This window comes from Camelus ferus, chromosome 1 (genome assembly GCF_009834535.1).
Source record: "Camelus ferus isolate YT-003-E chromosome 1, BCGSAC_Cfer_1.0, whole genome shotgun sequence".
NCBI lineage: Eukaryota > Metazoa > Chordata > Mammalia > Artiodactyla > Camelidae > Camelus > Camelus ferus.
In genome coordinates this window covers 58,969,302-58,985,979 of record NC_045696.1, presented here as the reverse complement: position 1 = coordinate 58,985,979, position 16,678 = coordinate 58,969,302, and the positions used below count along the sequence as shown (strand labels likewise).

The 16,678-nt window shown below is 49.4% G+C and overlaps 1 protein-coding gene across 1 annotated transcript in view; it reads left to right on the top strand.

Annotated features, from left to right (window-relative positions):
• Positions 1-16,678, top strand: part of MYLK (myosin light chain kinase) — a 150,936-nt gene that overhangs the window by 63,932 nt on the left and 70,326 nt on the right. The window contains 2 exon segments of the mRNA XM_032481411.1: positions 152-286; positions 3,283-3,435. Coding sequence (XP_032337302.1) covers positions 152-286; positions 3,283-3,435 — 288 coding nt within the window.

The window sequence follows — 16,678 nt, the reverse complement described above, 5'->3', positions numbered from 1 at the left end:
GTGCTGCCTGCTTCCTTGTGTGATGATGGGTAAGGCAAAGCCAGGCCTCCGAGGAAGCCCTGGGCACCCAGGGCAGTGAGGTGTCTGCAGTCAGTCACCAGAACCAGCCAGCTGTGACCTGAGACAGCCTGTCTGTTCTTTGCACTCACAGGGCTAACAATGAAGGATGTGGCCCCCTCGTTCTCCAGTGTCCTGAAGGACTGTGCCGTCGTTGAGGGCCAGGACTTCGTGCTGCAGTGCTCGGTGCAGGGGATCCCAGTGCCCCGAATCACTTGGCTGCTCAATGGTGAGTTCCTGCAGCTGCAGCCCCCCAGGCCCTTTGGCCCTGCCTGCACTCTCACTTGACTTCCCCACTTATCACTCTAAACCATTTATGCATAAGAAGGAAGCACAGGTCCAAAGAGAGCATGGGACCTGGGAGTCTGCTATCCCCTGGCCACGGACACTGGACAAGTTTTACTCCCGTCTGAGCCTTCCACTCCTCTTCTGCACAATATGCCTTCCAGATGGCAGTTGTGAAAATTAAATTAGATCCTTTATATAAGACAGTTAATGAGATGCCTGGCACATAGGTGCACAAGCAATTTAGTTCCTTTTTATATGACAGGCTTATAGTAGGCCCTCAACAAATATTTTTGAGTGAATAAATGAAAAAATAAACCAATAAATTAATGAACCACAGTAGCAGTTGCTTATGGGATCTTGCCTTTGATTTAGTGGCAGGTGATTTGGGGGGTTCATAGAGCAGTAATTCTTTTTAATGTTAAAATCCTATAGAGACATGCCAACTCTTTTTTGCCAAGTCCTTTAAAAAATAATTATTATATATTATAACCCTTCTCTTTTTAAAAGAAGTCTTTCCATTCCAAAAGTATGGGAGAACTCTATTATTAGAACTGAGAACAGTCCATACAGTTGATGTAATGGAGCGGGGTCTGTTTGGGGATCCGCACAGAGGATGCAGGAAAATCTGCCAGGAGTAGGAGACAAGGATATTTGGTTGGTTGGGTGGTTGGATGATCTTGGACACCCCACTTTACCTCTCTGGGTGTCGGCTTCTTTATTGGTGAGGAAATGGGCTGGAATAGAAGGTTTGGGTCTTGGCCAGCTCTCACAGCTGATGGAATAGGCTCCTTAAGGGAGCAGCGACCTGTTACCTGTGCACCAAATAGCCCTCAGTCATTTCTGTGCCATTGACCTCATCCATATAGTTTGCTTAGACTTTGCTAGAAATATGACCTTCAGTCAGTGAGAGAAGATGTCTTGGAGTCTTCCTCAGTGTGGTCTTCTTGGGCAGAGAGGTGAGAATTGGGGTCTCCCTCTGCTCCCCCCTCACTATGGACAGAGCTCCTGTCGGATCCCATGATTGAGGGGATGCTGGAACAAAGCATGGATGTTAAGGCTAGTCATGGATCTGAGTAAGAGCGTTTCCCTTCTGTCTGGCTCAGTGTTCAGACCAGGAGTCAAGAAAGGTTATCTATAAAAGGCCAGTTGCAGCTTTGCAGGCCACAGTCTCTGTCACAGCTACTCAAGTCTGCTGTTGTTGTGCAAAGCGCAGCCAGAGACAATACATAAGTGAGTGAGTGTGGCTGTGTTGCAATACAACTTTATTTATGAATACAAATGTGAATTTCATATAATTTTCACACATGTCATGAAATATTATCCCTTTGATTTTTTTCCATCATTTAAAATATGTAGAAGTATTCTTAGCTCTCCAGCTATACAAAAACTGGCTGCAGGTGGGATTTGGCACACGAGCAGAAGTTTGCTGACCTGTGGTCTATACCTCTCCAGACTGAAAAGCAACCCACATTCTTATTCTTGGTGAATCTTGGCATTTTCACACTCTCCCCACTAGAGGGCGATCGTGCACAAATCAGGGACCCTTGGCCTCCCCCTCTGGTCTTACCAGTCTTGGAGCTGGGCATTCTGTGTCGCCCAATTCTGAATGCCCTGGGCCAAGAGCTCCTTTCTGGGGCCACCATTCTACCCCCTGCTTGTGGACCGATATGAGTCATTTTCCAGTGAAAGGAGAGCTCTCAAACAGCTTGTCGGCACAAGTTTCGACCTTAGAGGCACTTTGACGGCAGTTATGGAATGTACTGGTATTCTCAAGGAGGAGAGGTTTTAGGGTGTCATTTTCACACACAGTCACACATACACACACAGAACGGTGTCCAGTCCTCTCAGTAGCTGGCCCCTGTCCCCTGGCTCTCCCAGCCCCCAGCCCCACTTTTATGAAGTGCAGTCAGGCCAGTGGAATCTCTCCCCTCCGGCCCTATGGCTTGCTTGGCAGGCTCTGCTAGACTGTCATGGAGACGTGAAGTGTTGCTATGTGCAGAAGAAAACACTGCATTGCAGGGAGAGGGCCTCTTTCTGTACTTTGTCCCTTTCCCACTGTGCACCCCCAGTTTTATGAAGTGCAAACCAGGATCCTGGGGCTGACAAAGGAAGAAACTGACAGTTGCTTCCTATATGGTGAACAGTCACATTCCTGCTCTAAGGCCAGAATCTTCAGTAATGAGATTTTTTCTTTTCCTGGAAATGAAAGCCCACATCCTGGAATGATAAGTCCCAGGAACATACAGCATTAAGGAAACCACTGAATTTCATAGCACACACTTCTATCTCCACAAAGGATTTTATGTGACCTGAATAAAGGGCCTCTCATGCAAGGGTCTCTTGGAAGAAGGGGCCAGAGTCGTTTTTAGTTCCCTGTGTTTATCTGTTCTATGAATCCTAAAATGTACTCATTGCAGCATCAGGTTGAGGGTGCACAATTGCCTCTGATACATATCCACAGTGGGAAATGGGATGATTGTTTCTAGAGACATCTAAAAGGAGCCAGGAGCCTCATGTTCAGTCTAGGGGAGTGGGCTATGGGCCAGATGACCCTGTTAAGATTCTTTCCAGGCTCAGAATTCTGTGAAATCTAGGATGTGGATTTGGGGACTCTTTATTTAAACAAAATGCACAGAACTATGTCCCTTCTTGTCCTTCATTCTAAATGCCTCCAAAATCTCTCTGCCAAGTCCTCCCAGCCCCAGTCTCGCTCCTTCACCCCACACAATCTCTCCCTCTCCTTCACCTCCCTAGCACCTGTCTCTTTCTCCCCCCTGGACCCTTCAAGCCTTTGTCCAGCTAGCTTGGGGCAGGAGGGTCCTGAGCAAATATGGGGAACAGCAGCGTCATGACAACAGCAGCCCTGCTGAGGATAGGATTCCCATCCCCACCACCGTGTGCTTCCTGGCCTGAGCCTCCCTGTGCTTCCCTCCACAGAGCAGCCCATCCAGTACGCTCACTCTACCTGCGAGGCTGGTGTGGCTGAGCTCCACATCCAGGATGCCCTCCCGGAGGACGACGGCATGTACACCTGTCTGGCCGAGAACACCTTGGGGCAGGTGTCCTGCAGCGCCCGGGTCACTGTCCGAGGTAGGAGCCTCTGGGCACCTCTCTAGCAGCATCTTTCCTACAAACACATCTGCTCTGGGGAAAGGGTACTGCTCCTAAAGGCAGGCAGGTGGAGGCGATGCCCTCCGGGGGCTCACAGTAACCAGGCTCTGCTATGGGAGATGGACATGAGTCCAATACCCCACACCCTCACCCCACCGGGGCTGCCGGAAGATGCAGGGGAAAGAGGCAAAGACTTTCTTAGCTCAAAAAGCTCCCAGTCTGGTAAGCAGGAAACCACACACACTGAAAGACGACATATCCCCATAGGAACTGAGCTCTCACAAATGACCCCCCATGTGTTGGGCGACACTGGGCTACAAGTGCTGGTACTGAAGCTTCCAGAGGGTCACAGTCTGTCCCCCTTTTCCTTCTGCCCCTGCTCCTCCCCTCTACCCAGGCTTGTTCTGATACATCACCAGCCTGGTGTCCAGCAATTGAATTATCATGGTCATTTATTTATCAGCACCAAGCACTTAGTCCCAGGAAGTTGAGGGGGAGCCACAGACTTAAGACAGATCTGTCTGCGCTGTGGTATCAGCCGGTGTGGTGACAGTGCTGGGGAAGGGTGTTCAGGTGGGCCTGACTCCCCACCCTCAGCCGGGCCTGGGCCCCCAGCTCCCGCATGTGACTGGGGCCTGGGTGTTTGGACCGGGTGCGCCATGCCCTGCTGCCGGCAGACTAGCAGGAGGCAGGTCTCCTCACTCTGTCCCCCAGGGTTCTGTCCCCCAAGAGCCCTGGTGGGGGGCAGGGGTGGGGGGCAGTGCTCTTCCTGCCTCACACGGAGGGTCTGGAGGTCTCAAGAAGTCAGTGTAACTTGCCTAAGCACCCCAAGCTAGTGGGCCGTGCTCGCCTTTCGAACCCAGATCTCCAAGCCCCTGCTCATCCCTTCGCCTTACCTTTCTCCAGAGTGCGAGTCCCCTGGTCCCAGTGTCGCCCTCTAGGGATAGAGGATGGCACTGATGGAGAGCACAGCTGCCTTTGGCTCAGGGAGGCTTTCTGCCAAGGCGGGGCACACTCCCAGACTCTCTGATTCCTCTGAAGTGCCTGGCAAGGAGTCAACACCTGGAAACTGGCACCCCTCCCCACTTGGGTCGCAGCATTCTGGTTTACACTCCATCCCCTTTCTCCTCACAGATCTCTCTCCTGGCTCGTTGAGGGGCCTGGGGAGATTGTGGTAATGATACTCAAGAGGAAAGGAGAACAGATCGGGCCGGGGAGCCACTCCTACCTTCCCAGCAGGGCCCCCCCGCCTCGGAGGTCTGCGTGGCCTCTGCCAAAGCTTATAGCCGTGGAGAGAGCCAGGAGGTGCATGATGGGTCTGTGGTCTGAGACCCCCTGCTGGCTCCAGCCCACCCCCCACTAATCCAGAGCCTGTCCTGGGCTGCCCATGTTTAGACTGGATTGAAGAGACCCAGCTGAGCTAACAGCCCTACTGGAGGTGGGTCCCCAGATGAAGGATCAGGAAGACTTTGGGGCTATCACATCCTTGCCCCCAGGTCTGTGGGAGGTGGGGGACCTGAGTGACAGCCCATCCAATCATGTTTTAAAGCAGAAACAGAGAGGTCCCCGGCAAGAACTCGGCCAGAGCCACTTGGATCTACTCTGAGAACAGCCCTGTGTGAGTGAGAACCCCCTCCCAGTGTGGGGATTTACTGGCCTATGAAGGCCAAACAGAGGCTCAGATACCATAAATGGTGAGGGAGGCTGAGAGACTTGGCCACGCGCTCGGGCCGGCAGCACCGGGGCTATCTGTGCCGGGAGCGGGTAGGCCGAGCCTGGCACAGTGAAACCCCTGGCTCCGTGCCCCAAGGCAACCCGGGAGGCTCCAGGCCACGTCCCACACCACCCTCAGCTGTGGAGTTTTTCTGACTTTATTGGCAGCTTCTTTGGCTCCAGTCTCTCGGCAGCTCCAGGGGCAGCAGTGACTGCAGGGGCATTTGTCCCCTTCTGTACCGACCACTGTCTTGGCCTCTCCCTCAGCTGCCCAGGCCTGGCCTTTCTGTCCTCTCTGCGTGGCACCGGGCCATGGCTGGAGCATGGATGTGGAGCAGACCACATGGTGTGGGTCCTGCCCACCACTCCCTAGCCCTGTTCAGCTCTCCCCACCTCAAGTGCCTCTTCTGTGAAGTGGGGACACTGACAGTCACCCCCAGTGCTGTGAGGATTGATTTAACAAACAGGCAAGCATCCTCAGAATGTGGAAAGTGCTCAGTGAGTGTGGGCTGGCATGACGATTGTCCAACACAGCCCTGACCTTTAGACAAAATGAAATCGTCCAAATGGCCAAGTCTAAGCAGCGGCCACACCAAAGGATCACCTTTGCCACAGTGGGTGGTTGTTTTTCTGTCTTGTGTGTTCATTTGGTCTGGGTAAGGGCAAGAGAGAATCAGAGAAGGGAGCCGTAGGGCCAGACACTGAAGCCGCGGTCTCCAGCGCCCCGTTCTGGGAGCTCTGGCCACAAGAGGGCGCCATGCAGCCACGCCTCTCCCTCCCTGGTTTGGTTTCCAGGAGGAACAGGTTCAAGGGCAGCTCTTGCTGGAAGAGAGCTCAGCTGCACTTTGCTGAAGGCCAGACTTGGGTACTCTTTCTCACCTCTTTATCCTTTTGCCAGGGTTTTGCAATCATCCAGAAATTGCTGGCTTGGCACTCTGACGGGAGTTCTGCGGCCTCTTTCCCCTTCTTTCTCTGCCTTCTCTCCTGTGTAACCCCTTCCTCCCGAAATCTGGCTGACTTCCTCCCACAGGTGTCACTTCCTCTGGGATGAGTTCTCTTACCAGCTGTGCGTCCCTTATCACTGTGCTTAGGTATCAACAGGTCTTTACTGAGCCAGGCGTCGTTCTGGTGAAGCTGCCGTGAACAGCACAGACAGGTTCTGCCTTCATGGCGTTTACATTCTGCTGGAGAGATGGGTAGTCACCCACACCTGGCTTAACCAAATACTGACAAGTGCTATTAAGACAGTGAGAATAGAGAGGGGGTGGAAGGGATGCTTTCTTAGCTGACTGATGGAGGAAACCTCATGGGGGAGACACCTTTTGAGCAGAGAACTGGAGAAAGAGTGCTCCAGGCAGGCAGCACAGCAAGTGCAAAGGCCCTGAGCTGGGAACAAGGTCAGCCTATTCATCGATGGTGAGGCTGGAGCAAAGGGAGTGGGGGACCAAGCAGTAGAGAATGAGTTCAGAGAGGCTGGGCGACATGGTGCAGGACTCTAGGGCTGAGGAGAAAGCGTTTTATTCTAACTGGGAATTTTTACTCTAATTGCTTGACTGTCTCCCTTGCCAGATTATAAGCTCCTTGAAGGCAGGGACCATGTCTTATTCATTATTGCACAGGGCCTGCTCTGTGGGTGTGTGCTCAGTGAATTCATGAAACAGAAAGTGAGGTGGGTAAGTCTCCCCAGGAGTGCAGGGGCGTTGCCTCCAACTCCTCCCTTGCCTGGGGCTCAGGGCTCATGGGACCACTCAGCGAACTCACAGGCCAGTTCTCAAGAGCCCCCCAGCAAATATGCCTTCTTTCCTCCTCCCATGCTAAGAAAAAAAGCCCCCAGTAGTAAACAGGCAATGAAAGTCTTCCCTGCTGACCCAGGACAGAGCCTAAAGGAGGGTTAATTTAAATTCCTGCAGGACCCAGGAAGATCTGAGGGAGTGTAAATAGCTCAGTGTATTTGCACTGACTCATGATGGTAGTGGGGGCTTCTTTAGGCTATTTTAATTTATCTCCCCCTGGAGTATCTTTGTCAAGGCTAAAATTCTTAAGTGACTAGATTTATTAACCTGCTAATTGTGCCCATTTTAACATAGAGTCTCAGCCTAATGGTTTGTTTATTTAACTGAAAGCCAGCTGGGCCACTTAAAGCAACCTAAGGACATAAAATGTGGGTGACTTAAAAAACAAAGAGCAAAACAAAACAAAACCTGATTTCTGAAATAAAAAACAAAATTTAATGAGCCTGTTTATTAGAGTATTTGTTTTGATCAAGAGCCCCTAATGAAAGCTCCAGGCACCAGGGAAGTCAGCCGCTCACTGGACAGTGAAAGCATCAGAAGTTCATTTGGTTTTCAGATGAGTGACAAGCCCTCTGTGGGGCAGCTTTGAGCCCTGACAGCCTCCCACCCTTTTGGTTGGAAGACACTGGCAGGTCCTTTGGACACTGTAGAATCTGTCCAGTTGGTGTCAGGTGTGGACCTTCCCCACCATGAGCTTAAAAACACTGAAAACATTTTTCCCCCTAACAGAGGCACTGGGGATTGAACCCAGGACCTTGTGCATGCCAAGCACCTGCTCTGCCGCTGAGCATCCCTCCCACCCCTTGAAAACATTTTTAACACTTATGTTAGCTAAAGAGAAATTTACTGAAGCAGAAGGATGAACATCAGTTTTAACTTGTCTTTCTGTTTGTTTTTTTCAAGAACCTTAGTCCACCTACGACATCTGTTGAAAGTCTTCTAAATTCTAAGAAGGCCAGCAAATAAATGTTAAATTATTTTATAACCAGTACTTTAGCTTTATGTAAGTTGATACCACAGACATGGTGGTGTGCTCCATGGGGTCCTTCCTGTCCCAGAAGTCCTGCTGAGCAATTGTCTGTCCATTTGTGTCCAGGTCAGGGAACTGGAGCCCCATTTTACTAATCGGACAATTACAGCGGTATCACTGCCTACTTCCACAGCCCTCTGCAGCTCATACCTAGCATTTATTTGCTTCTAAGCACTCTTAATCTCCGTCCTTGTCTTTTCCATCGGGGGGGCAGGCCTCCAGCAGGCATCGGGAGGGGACATTGGCTGGTTTGGATGCCGTACCATTTTGTTCAGAGTTTGAGGAGAACTTCTAAGGCAGTCAGAAGGCTGCAGCTGCAGTGATCCCTGCCTGCCAGGCAGCAAGCCTGTCGTTACTGCTGAGAGGCCTGGGGGTGTCAGACAGCAACTGTTTCCTGTCCTTTTCGTTGCCCCGTCTTCTCGTTTGCTTCCTAGGTTCTGGAGAAGTCAGTGGGGAGAAGAGGAGCCAAAAGAGAGAACAAGGCTATGGGGGGATCTCTTTTTATGCCCACAGAAGTAGACTTTTTGCTGACTCTTCAAGTAGGTTGATTTGGTTAGGAGATGGGCTTCTGTTGGAAGAGAGGTGGCAGGCGTCCCCTGAGATTTGCACTGTGCATAAATGCACTGCACATGGGGGAGCGGGTGGGCCTCACTTCAGCTGGGTGAAGGTCACCTTCCTTGTTGAGTCCTCTAGAGTCAGCAGTCCTGGAATGCAGGGGAAGGAGGAGGCTAGACGGTGATCCCTAGACCCTGCTGGATTTTGAGCACCAAATAAAGGAAGAAGGGAGGATTGTGCCACCACCTCTCACTTGGTGATTTACTGAATTTCCATAGTATAACAGGGTTTGGAGTGAATCAGATTTGCTGTTGGAATGGTATTTTGTATTTTTATGAGTAAGTGAAATAGCTCAGGTTCAAAGCTTAAGGAAAATCGTCAGTAGATCTGAGATAAAGGCAGTCATTTTTCCTCCCCCAACTATGCATTTTCAAGAGGTCCTGTGTCTGCATGCCTGAGGGGTGTGGGGGAGGGATGTTAGGAAGTAGGGGAGAGCCACTGTTCCATGTCCACTTTTATTTGGTGACCCCCGTGGATCCAGGGGTGCCTGTGTCAGAAGTAGGGGAGCTGCTGACAGACAGCCTGAGGCTCTGACAGCAGGACTTGGTAGGAGGCTGTGACAGGAGGTGGTCCCTCTAGTGGGGAGTGCTGGGGAGCTCTTTAGGTGGTAGGATACTTCATACCAGCATTCTGTCTCTGTTTCATATTTGTGTCATCTATTTACACACTTTAAAGGGAACATTCCATAATTTTTTGTTTTAATCTGACACAAGTCTTGAATGAGCTGGGAGCCTGCTGAGGCCATTTTCCAGGCAAATGATTCAATGTGTAAACACGTGTATTTAATGCAAATTCAGCTCCAGAAACTTGGGGTGCTTTAGAGAGAATCAGGTTGGCTACTGAAAGTTGACAGGTGGGGAAAATGCTTCTAAGGAGAAATTCAGAATTGTTTTTCCTGCTAAACCCTTAGAAAGAGAGGAGGGACTCAGGCGGGAAGAAAAGGAGAATTACTGAGTGTAGAGGGAGACACTGAGATCACACCAGCCCCAGGACAGAGGCTGAGGGATTCTTCATTTCAAGCCCAAGAGAAGTCAGAGAGTCTCGTTCTGAGACTGCAGGTTTGAGGAATGGGATTATACAGATGACTGTATAAGAATTAATGAGAAAGGTAGCAAAGAGTGCCTGCTGTGTGTGTACTTAACTCTCCAAATAAGAGCTTTTCAAAATCGAATATTGGGTTTACCAGTTAAAGCAGTAAGTGCTTTAAACTAAGACCACTGTCAGTCAGTGTTTTTAATGACAACATTGTTTTGACAGACAAAATCTAATCAGTTAGAAAAGCTGGTTTGTTTTATTTAATTCCCACCACAATCCATTTTCCTTTTTTTTTTTTTTTTTTTTCTCTCCCAAGCAGAAAATAAACTGCCTTTATTTCAGTCTGGTGTCATGACACTGTTTGTATTGTTCCACAGCACAAGGCAGCGAGTAGGGCTGAGACTCCAGGTGGGTATGAGGGCCAGGCCCAGGCCCAGAATCTTTGGTAAGGCATGAGCTGGAGCTGGGCTGAGAGCTGATCTTGGGCCTGGGTGGGCTCTGTCCTCCACTTTCCATTTTTGAATTAACTCCACTTTGTAGATGAAGAAAAACAATGCCCAGAGGTCAAATCAGCTGCCACAACAGCCCGGCTGCCAGCTCTAGGCCCAGCCCAGGGCTTTCTACTTTGCTGCTCTGGGGCTCCAGGAAGTCCTTTGTTTGATACTTCTGCTTCCTCAGAGCAAGGATTGTTTAAGTTTATGACTAGGAACTGCCTTCAAAAACAGTTTCTGATGAGTTAAAACAGTGCAAAAATGGCCAAGGAGGGAAAACTCGGGGGTCTGTTGAGCTGTAGGGTCTGTGTGTCTCTCTCCTTCCTGTTTCCTCCATCCCCCTCCCACATCCCCCTCTCTCCCTCCTCTCCTCAGGCTCCTCTTCCCCTTTCTCAAGTCATGCTACAGCTTTAGTCTACGGGGCATTATTTTCACTTGTCCATAACTGCTTATTAGCATTCTTAATCTCAGTTCTTGTCTTTCCCATTGGAGGGCAGGACTGATCCTTTGCTTTCCCTCAGAATGAAACAGAGCACCCAGTACCTGGCTGCTCAGTTTAACGGCAGAGTCTGTGAGTGAGTGGAGGGTCACTGGCCAGCTGGCCAAGAACCAGAGCAACAGATAAGCCCACTTCAGATCTTTAGTCCTAGGCTAGTAAATCGCGGAGGCTGGGCCTTCCTGGACTCCAGGAAGGTCAGCAGAGCAGCAGGAAGCACAGCTGCAGGCGAAACCTGGGTATGTTTAGTCTGGCCCCATTTGAGCTGGGTAGCGAGCCTGTCACTGGGTCCCAGGGACCCTTGCTATTGGTGTGCCACAGCCAGCGCCCACCCCTACCCAGTGAAGGAGGTTCAGGTTCCCTGAGGTGCCATGGCTGCTGGGGGCCTCTCACCTCAGACCCTGGCCCACCTACGCCTGCCTCAAACCAGGACTGGGCCGGATGACTGCTATGGCACAACCCCAGAAGATACATCTCCAGGAGAACTCTGGGTGTGAATACAGTGACAGAAAGTTCCCGTGGAATCTGGGTGACTAGCTTTTGTTCTCAGGGTGGTAGAGGGGAGCGTCCAGGCCAGGACCCTGTTGGCCATGTCAGCCCCGACATCTTAGGACAAGCCAGCTTCCCTCCCTGAGCCTCAGCTCTGTCCACGGTAAAATGAGGGCACAATCTGCCCGACCTCAGAGTTGTTAAGGATAACCCTGAATGAGCTGCAAACATCCTTTAGAGTCCTTTAGAATCCAAGTGCTGAACTTTATATGGAATTGTTACAACGTTATCTCAGTGGCAGCTGACACCTTTCAGATCTCTGCCTGATCAAATGTGGATCCTGATTTGAGAGACTTTTCTCATCATAGTTATTGTCAAATTGAGCTTGCCCAACCAAAAAAAGTCAGTTGGGTTAGGAAAGGCACAAAACATTTATTCTTATACTTATGATATGCCAGATATTCTTGTAGCTGTTTTACTGTTATTTCTTGGAATCATCTGAAACCCTGCAGTGTTTGTCATGCGCTATACTGATGATATATGTGTCACCCATATCACTATTGCATAATCGTCAATAGTTGGTAACCGTATTCGTATCAGTTTAGAGGAGGGAACACTGAGCTTAGGTTGGGGAACTTGCTTCAGGTCACGTGGCTAGAGCTATGAGTTCACAGCACCTGTTTCCATCTGTCTCTTCTTATTCTAGCTAAGTGCGCAGGACGGTGAGCATAAACTGATACATGGTCTGTCGGCCACAGATGAGCCAGAATAAGTTGTGTGGCTTTGGAATTAAATGAAACACACACACCTTGCCTTTTTCACCTGGCTTTCCCTGCTCTGCACTAGTTTTTCTCTTTTGTCAAGGGTAGGATCGGGGTCCACATAAGACATTTGCCTTCATGGGGAGCTCAGCACAGGCGCCGCTGGAGGTGGCTGGCTCCTGTGGAAGAGACGGCCTCTGGAACATCTTGGCCTTGCCGTCAGGAGGCCTGGGTGTGAGCTCCAGGTCTGCCTGTAACTGTCTCTGGGACCTGGGCAAGTCACTTCACCTGAACATTTTCTGGCCTCTCTACCAGTAAGGGGGCGGCGGGGTTGGGGCTGGGGTTTCAGGATCTGAATTAGGAAGCTGCTTGCCCTAAAACTGCGATCCTCACTGGCCCCTGAATCCCAGCCCAGAGTGTTGTAGGGGGTTGGTTTTCTCTCCCTGTGAATACTCTGGGGTGGTTGAACGCTGGGGACGACACAGCCACTCACTCCCCCGATTCCCAGCAGCTCTAGTCCCACATGACCCCCAGTGGCAGGTCTGAATACAGATTCATTCTGCACATTCTCTCCCAGTCACTTCCCTCTTCTCTTTGTTCCTGCTGTGGGGCCTTGGGGAGGACAGAACAGGTCAGAGGCTTGGGGGAGGTTGGAACTAAGTGCTGCCCCGGGCAGGTCCCACCAGTTCAGTCATCCTTACTCATCTCTCTCCTGAGGGAGGGCAGTGAATGTTTGTTCTCAATTTACTTTATATATATCCATGATCTTTTTAAGCAACACATTTGCATTCCTAACAGCATTTGCCTCAGGTCACAAATCCTGTAATCCTGGGGCAAGGGCTCAGTCTCTGTTCTCTTCTGCTGAGGAGCCCACCAAGTAGCTAAGCCCAAGTGGGTAGGTGTGAGTCCACCCCTGTGCCAGCCTCCCACCAGTGCGACCTTTGATGACAGATAGTCGGACAAAGTATTTTCACGTATTATCTCTTTAAAAACCCCGGGTCCTGTGATGATACTGTTATTACTTTAAATACAGATGAGGAAGTTGGGCTTCAGAGAGAGGCAGTGACTTACCCAAGAAGAGGACCTGACCTCAGATCCTACATTTCCGCAACTTTCAGAGAACCAGTGAGCTGCCACGTGGAAGGCAGTGCCAGGCCGCCCTCCTAGGAGAGAGAGGCACAGATATGCATTTAGACCTGTAGGGTGACCTGGCTTTACCGAAGCCCCAGGCCAGGACAAACCGGGCAGTAGGAAGACCCGAGAGAGGGTGGGGACCAAGGAAGAGCTGCCACTGGCTTGAAGGAAAGAGACCTAGAGTTTTTGATGCTCCCTCAGGGCCCAGGAATAAGAACCTGTCTGCAAGGAGCTCTGGGAAGCTGGGCACTCTGGCTGAGACTGCAGAGAGGCGGGGACAGGGAGGGCTCTGGACAAGTGAAAACATTTTGTCCTTGAGCCTCAAGTCTGTGCAAGACAGGAAATTCCTCAACTCTCCCGAGGCAGCCTGCTTCCCTGGCCACTGCAGCCCAGAGAAAGGCGATCTCTGCATTTCCAGTACTGGGGTCCCTGAACCCACTCCTGGGGACTTCTGCCAAGGCCAGGGCTGCCTAGCTGCCCCTCTGTCGAAGGCAGTGATCCCAGGGGCTGGAGCAGGATGGGCTGGAGAGCGCATCCTCTGGTCATGGACCCTGTCTCCCCTTGCACTCCAGCTCTGTGCCCTTCATACAGCACCTACCTTGGGGGAAAGTGTCCTCCCACCTCCCAGGTCTTGCTGCCCCCTGGGTCTTACAGCCTCTCCGATCCAGAGGCCATGCTGGAAGTGCTCTGTAGTAGGCCATATTTTGTTTTCTCTGCCAGCAGATAAAAATTCAGTGGCCAGTCTGGATTTAGGCCTTTCCCTGGTATGTGAAGCACCCTGGAAAGGTATCCCTGCAGGCTTCTTGGAGAAGATCTGTATGTGTGGCCCTGAGCTAATAAGAGCCCCAAATACCACAGTCCCTTTCCCCTCAGATTTAGAGTCTAACTTAGAGATACCATAGCCTCTTTGTCCCTATCCCTGCCCCCCTCCCCCAAAGACAAAAAACAGAAAGGTGAAAAAGAGTTATTGAAGGTCAAAGCCACCTGGCCTGCAGGACAGAGGGCAAGATCTGAGACAGGGCAGCTGTGAGCTCGTCCTGCTGGGACAAGGCTGTCCTGTGTGGGAAATGGACACCAGCTCAGCCTCTTGGCTGCTCCTTCCCTTCAGCTCACCTGAGGCAGGTCAGAGCCGGCTTGGGGAGGATTCCAGGAACAGTGGGAAACTCATTTGCTAACCCATCTCCCCAGAGAATGGATTGGGGGGGTCAGTGGGCAGCCCTGAGCCCAGAGAGTCATTCTAGTTCTTGTCTCTGACTAGCTGGTACGCTCCCTCCCTCTCTCAGAGAGAAAGATCTTCCCTCCAGGTTTTATTGAGGCGGTATTGCTGTACAACAAACCACATATATTGATGGTGTTTAATTTGAAACCTTCACCACAATTTTAGGAAATGACCATCTCCATCACCCTCAAATGCTTCCTTGTGCCCCTTTACAATCCATCCCTCCAACCTCTGCCCCAAGCAACCCTTCTGTCACTCTATTTTGCATTTTCTAGAATTTTATAGAAATGGACTCATCCAGTATGTACTCTCTCTCTGCCTGGCTCCTTTCATTCAATGTAATTTTTGTGAGATTTGTCCCTGTTGTAACGTCTGTCATTAGTCCATTTCTTTTTATTGCTGAGTAGTATCCATTGTATGACTATATCATAATTTGCTTACTCATTCACTTGTTGATGGGCATTTGGGTTGTTTTCAGTTGGGGGCCCTGAGGAATAGCTGCTATGAATGTTCGTGTACAAGTCTTTGTATGGATATGTGCTTTCATTTCTCTTGTGTAAATACTCAGGAGTAGAATGAATGGATCATAAATGTATGTTTAACTTTTTAAGAAACTGCCAAACTGTTTTCAGAAGTATCTGTGCTAGTATACACTCCCCCTGACAGTGTCAGAGAGTTCCAGTGCTCCACAGCCTTGCCAGCACCAGCACTTAGGGTGATCGGTCTTTAGTTTTAATCATTCTCATGATGTAGTGTCTTTGGCTTTCAAGGTGCTTAAAATCTCAGGAGATCGCAGTGGAGCATCATGGAAGCATAGGAAATGACAAGGAAATTCCTCAGTTCCATTTTATGAGAGACATCAAGATATATGGTCAGCCTCTGTATCCGCGGGTTCTGCACCTGCGGATTCAACCAACTGCATATCACAAATAGAACTAACATATGATCCAGCAATTTCACTCCTGGGTATATATCTGAAAAAAACAAACACACTAATTCAAAAGGATGCATGCATCCCAGTGTTCATAGCAGCATTATTTATAATTGCCAAGGTATGGAAGCAACCTAAGTGTCCATCAACAGATGAACGGATAAAAAAGATGTGGGGGGGTGTGTGTGTGTATGTGTATATATATATATGTGTGTGTGTGTGTGTGTGTGTGTGTGTGTATATGTGTGTGTGTGTGTGTGTGTGTATATATATATATATATATATATATATATAGGAATACTACTCAGCCATAAAAAATGAAACTTTGCCATTTGCAGCAACATGGATGGACTTGGAGGGCATTATGCTAAGTGAAATAAGCCAGATAGAGAAAGACATATACTGTATGATCACTTACATGTGGAATCTTAAAAATACAACAAACTAATGAATATGACAAAAAATAAGCAGATGCACAGATACAGAGAATAAACTAGTGGTTACCAGTTGGGAGAGGAGGAGGGGCAACATAGGAGTGGAGAAGTCAGGGATACAAACTCTTGGATATAAGATAGGCTCAAGGATGTACTGTACAAAACAGCCAATATTTTGTAATAACTGTAAGTGGAAAGTAACCTTTAAAATTGTGTATTAAAAAGGATTTGTTTCTTAGTTTTAAAAAATTTGAGGAAAAAATTCCAGAAAGGTCCAAAAACCAAAACTTGAATTTGCCACACCCCAGCAACTATTTACATAGCATTTACATTGTATTAGGTATCAGAAGTAATCTAAGATGATTTAAAGTATACAAGAGGGTTTTATGTTATATGCAAATATCATGCCATTTTATATAAGGGACTTCAGCATCTGCAGAGTTTGGTATCTGCAGGGGGTCTTGGTACCAATTAATACCCTGGAGATACAGAGGGATGACTGTATTGTTAGAAGAAAAAGCAAGATGCCAATCATTGTGTATAGTGTGCTATCATTTTATTTAAGAGAAGACAAATAAAAGAGTTTGCCTGTTTGTATTTGTTATACACGTAGACCACCGCTGGCAAGATGAACAAGAAACTGAAAATTGGTTGCCTCTGGGGAGAGACAGTTGGCCAGAGGACAGGGGTAGAAAGGAGATGGTACACATACTCTTTGGACCTTTTGAATTTTATGCCATATGAGTGTATCACTTATTCAAAAAAGTAAATAACATTGAAGAAAAAAAAATCTCGTAAGATGCCAAGTACTGGCTCCCCGCTGGAAGTTCTCCTGAGGAACCAGAGCCTAGATTTGGCCTGGCCCGACAGGGGCCTCGTCCTTTCACTGCTGGGAGGTAAGAGCACTGTCATGCCAAGCAGGGAATGGGCACACTTTGTTCCTAGTCCTCTCCAGGGCCTCCCAGACTCATTGTCTGGTCGCGGTTCAGTTTCTGCTGGGAGCCTGAGCCTCAACATGCTTATGTGCCAAGTGGTCATTTAGCCTGTGTCTGTCAGGTGAGTGAATGAGTGTTCCCCCTAC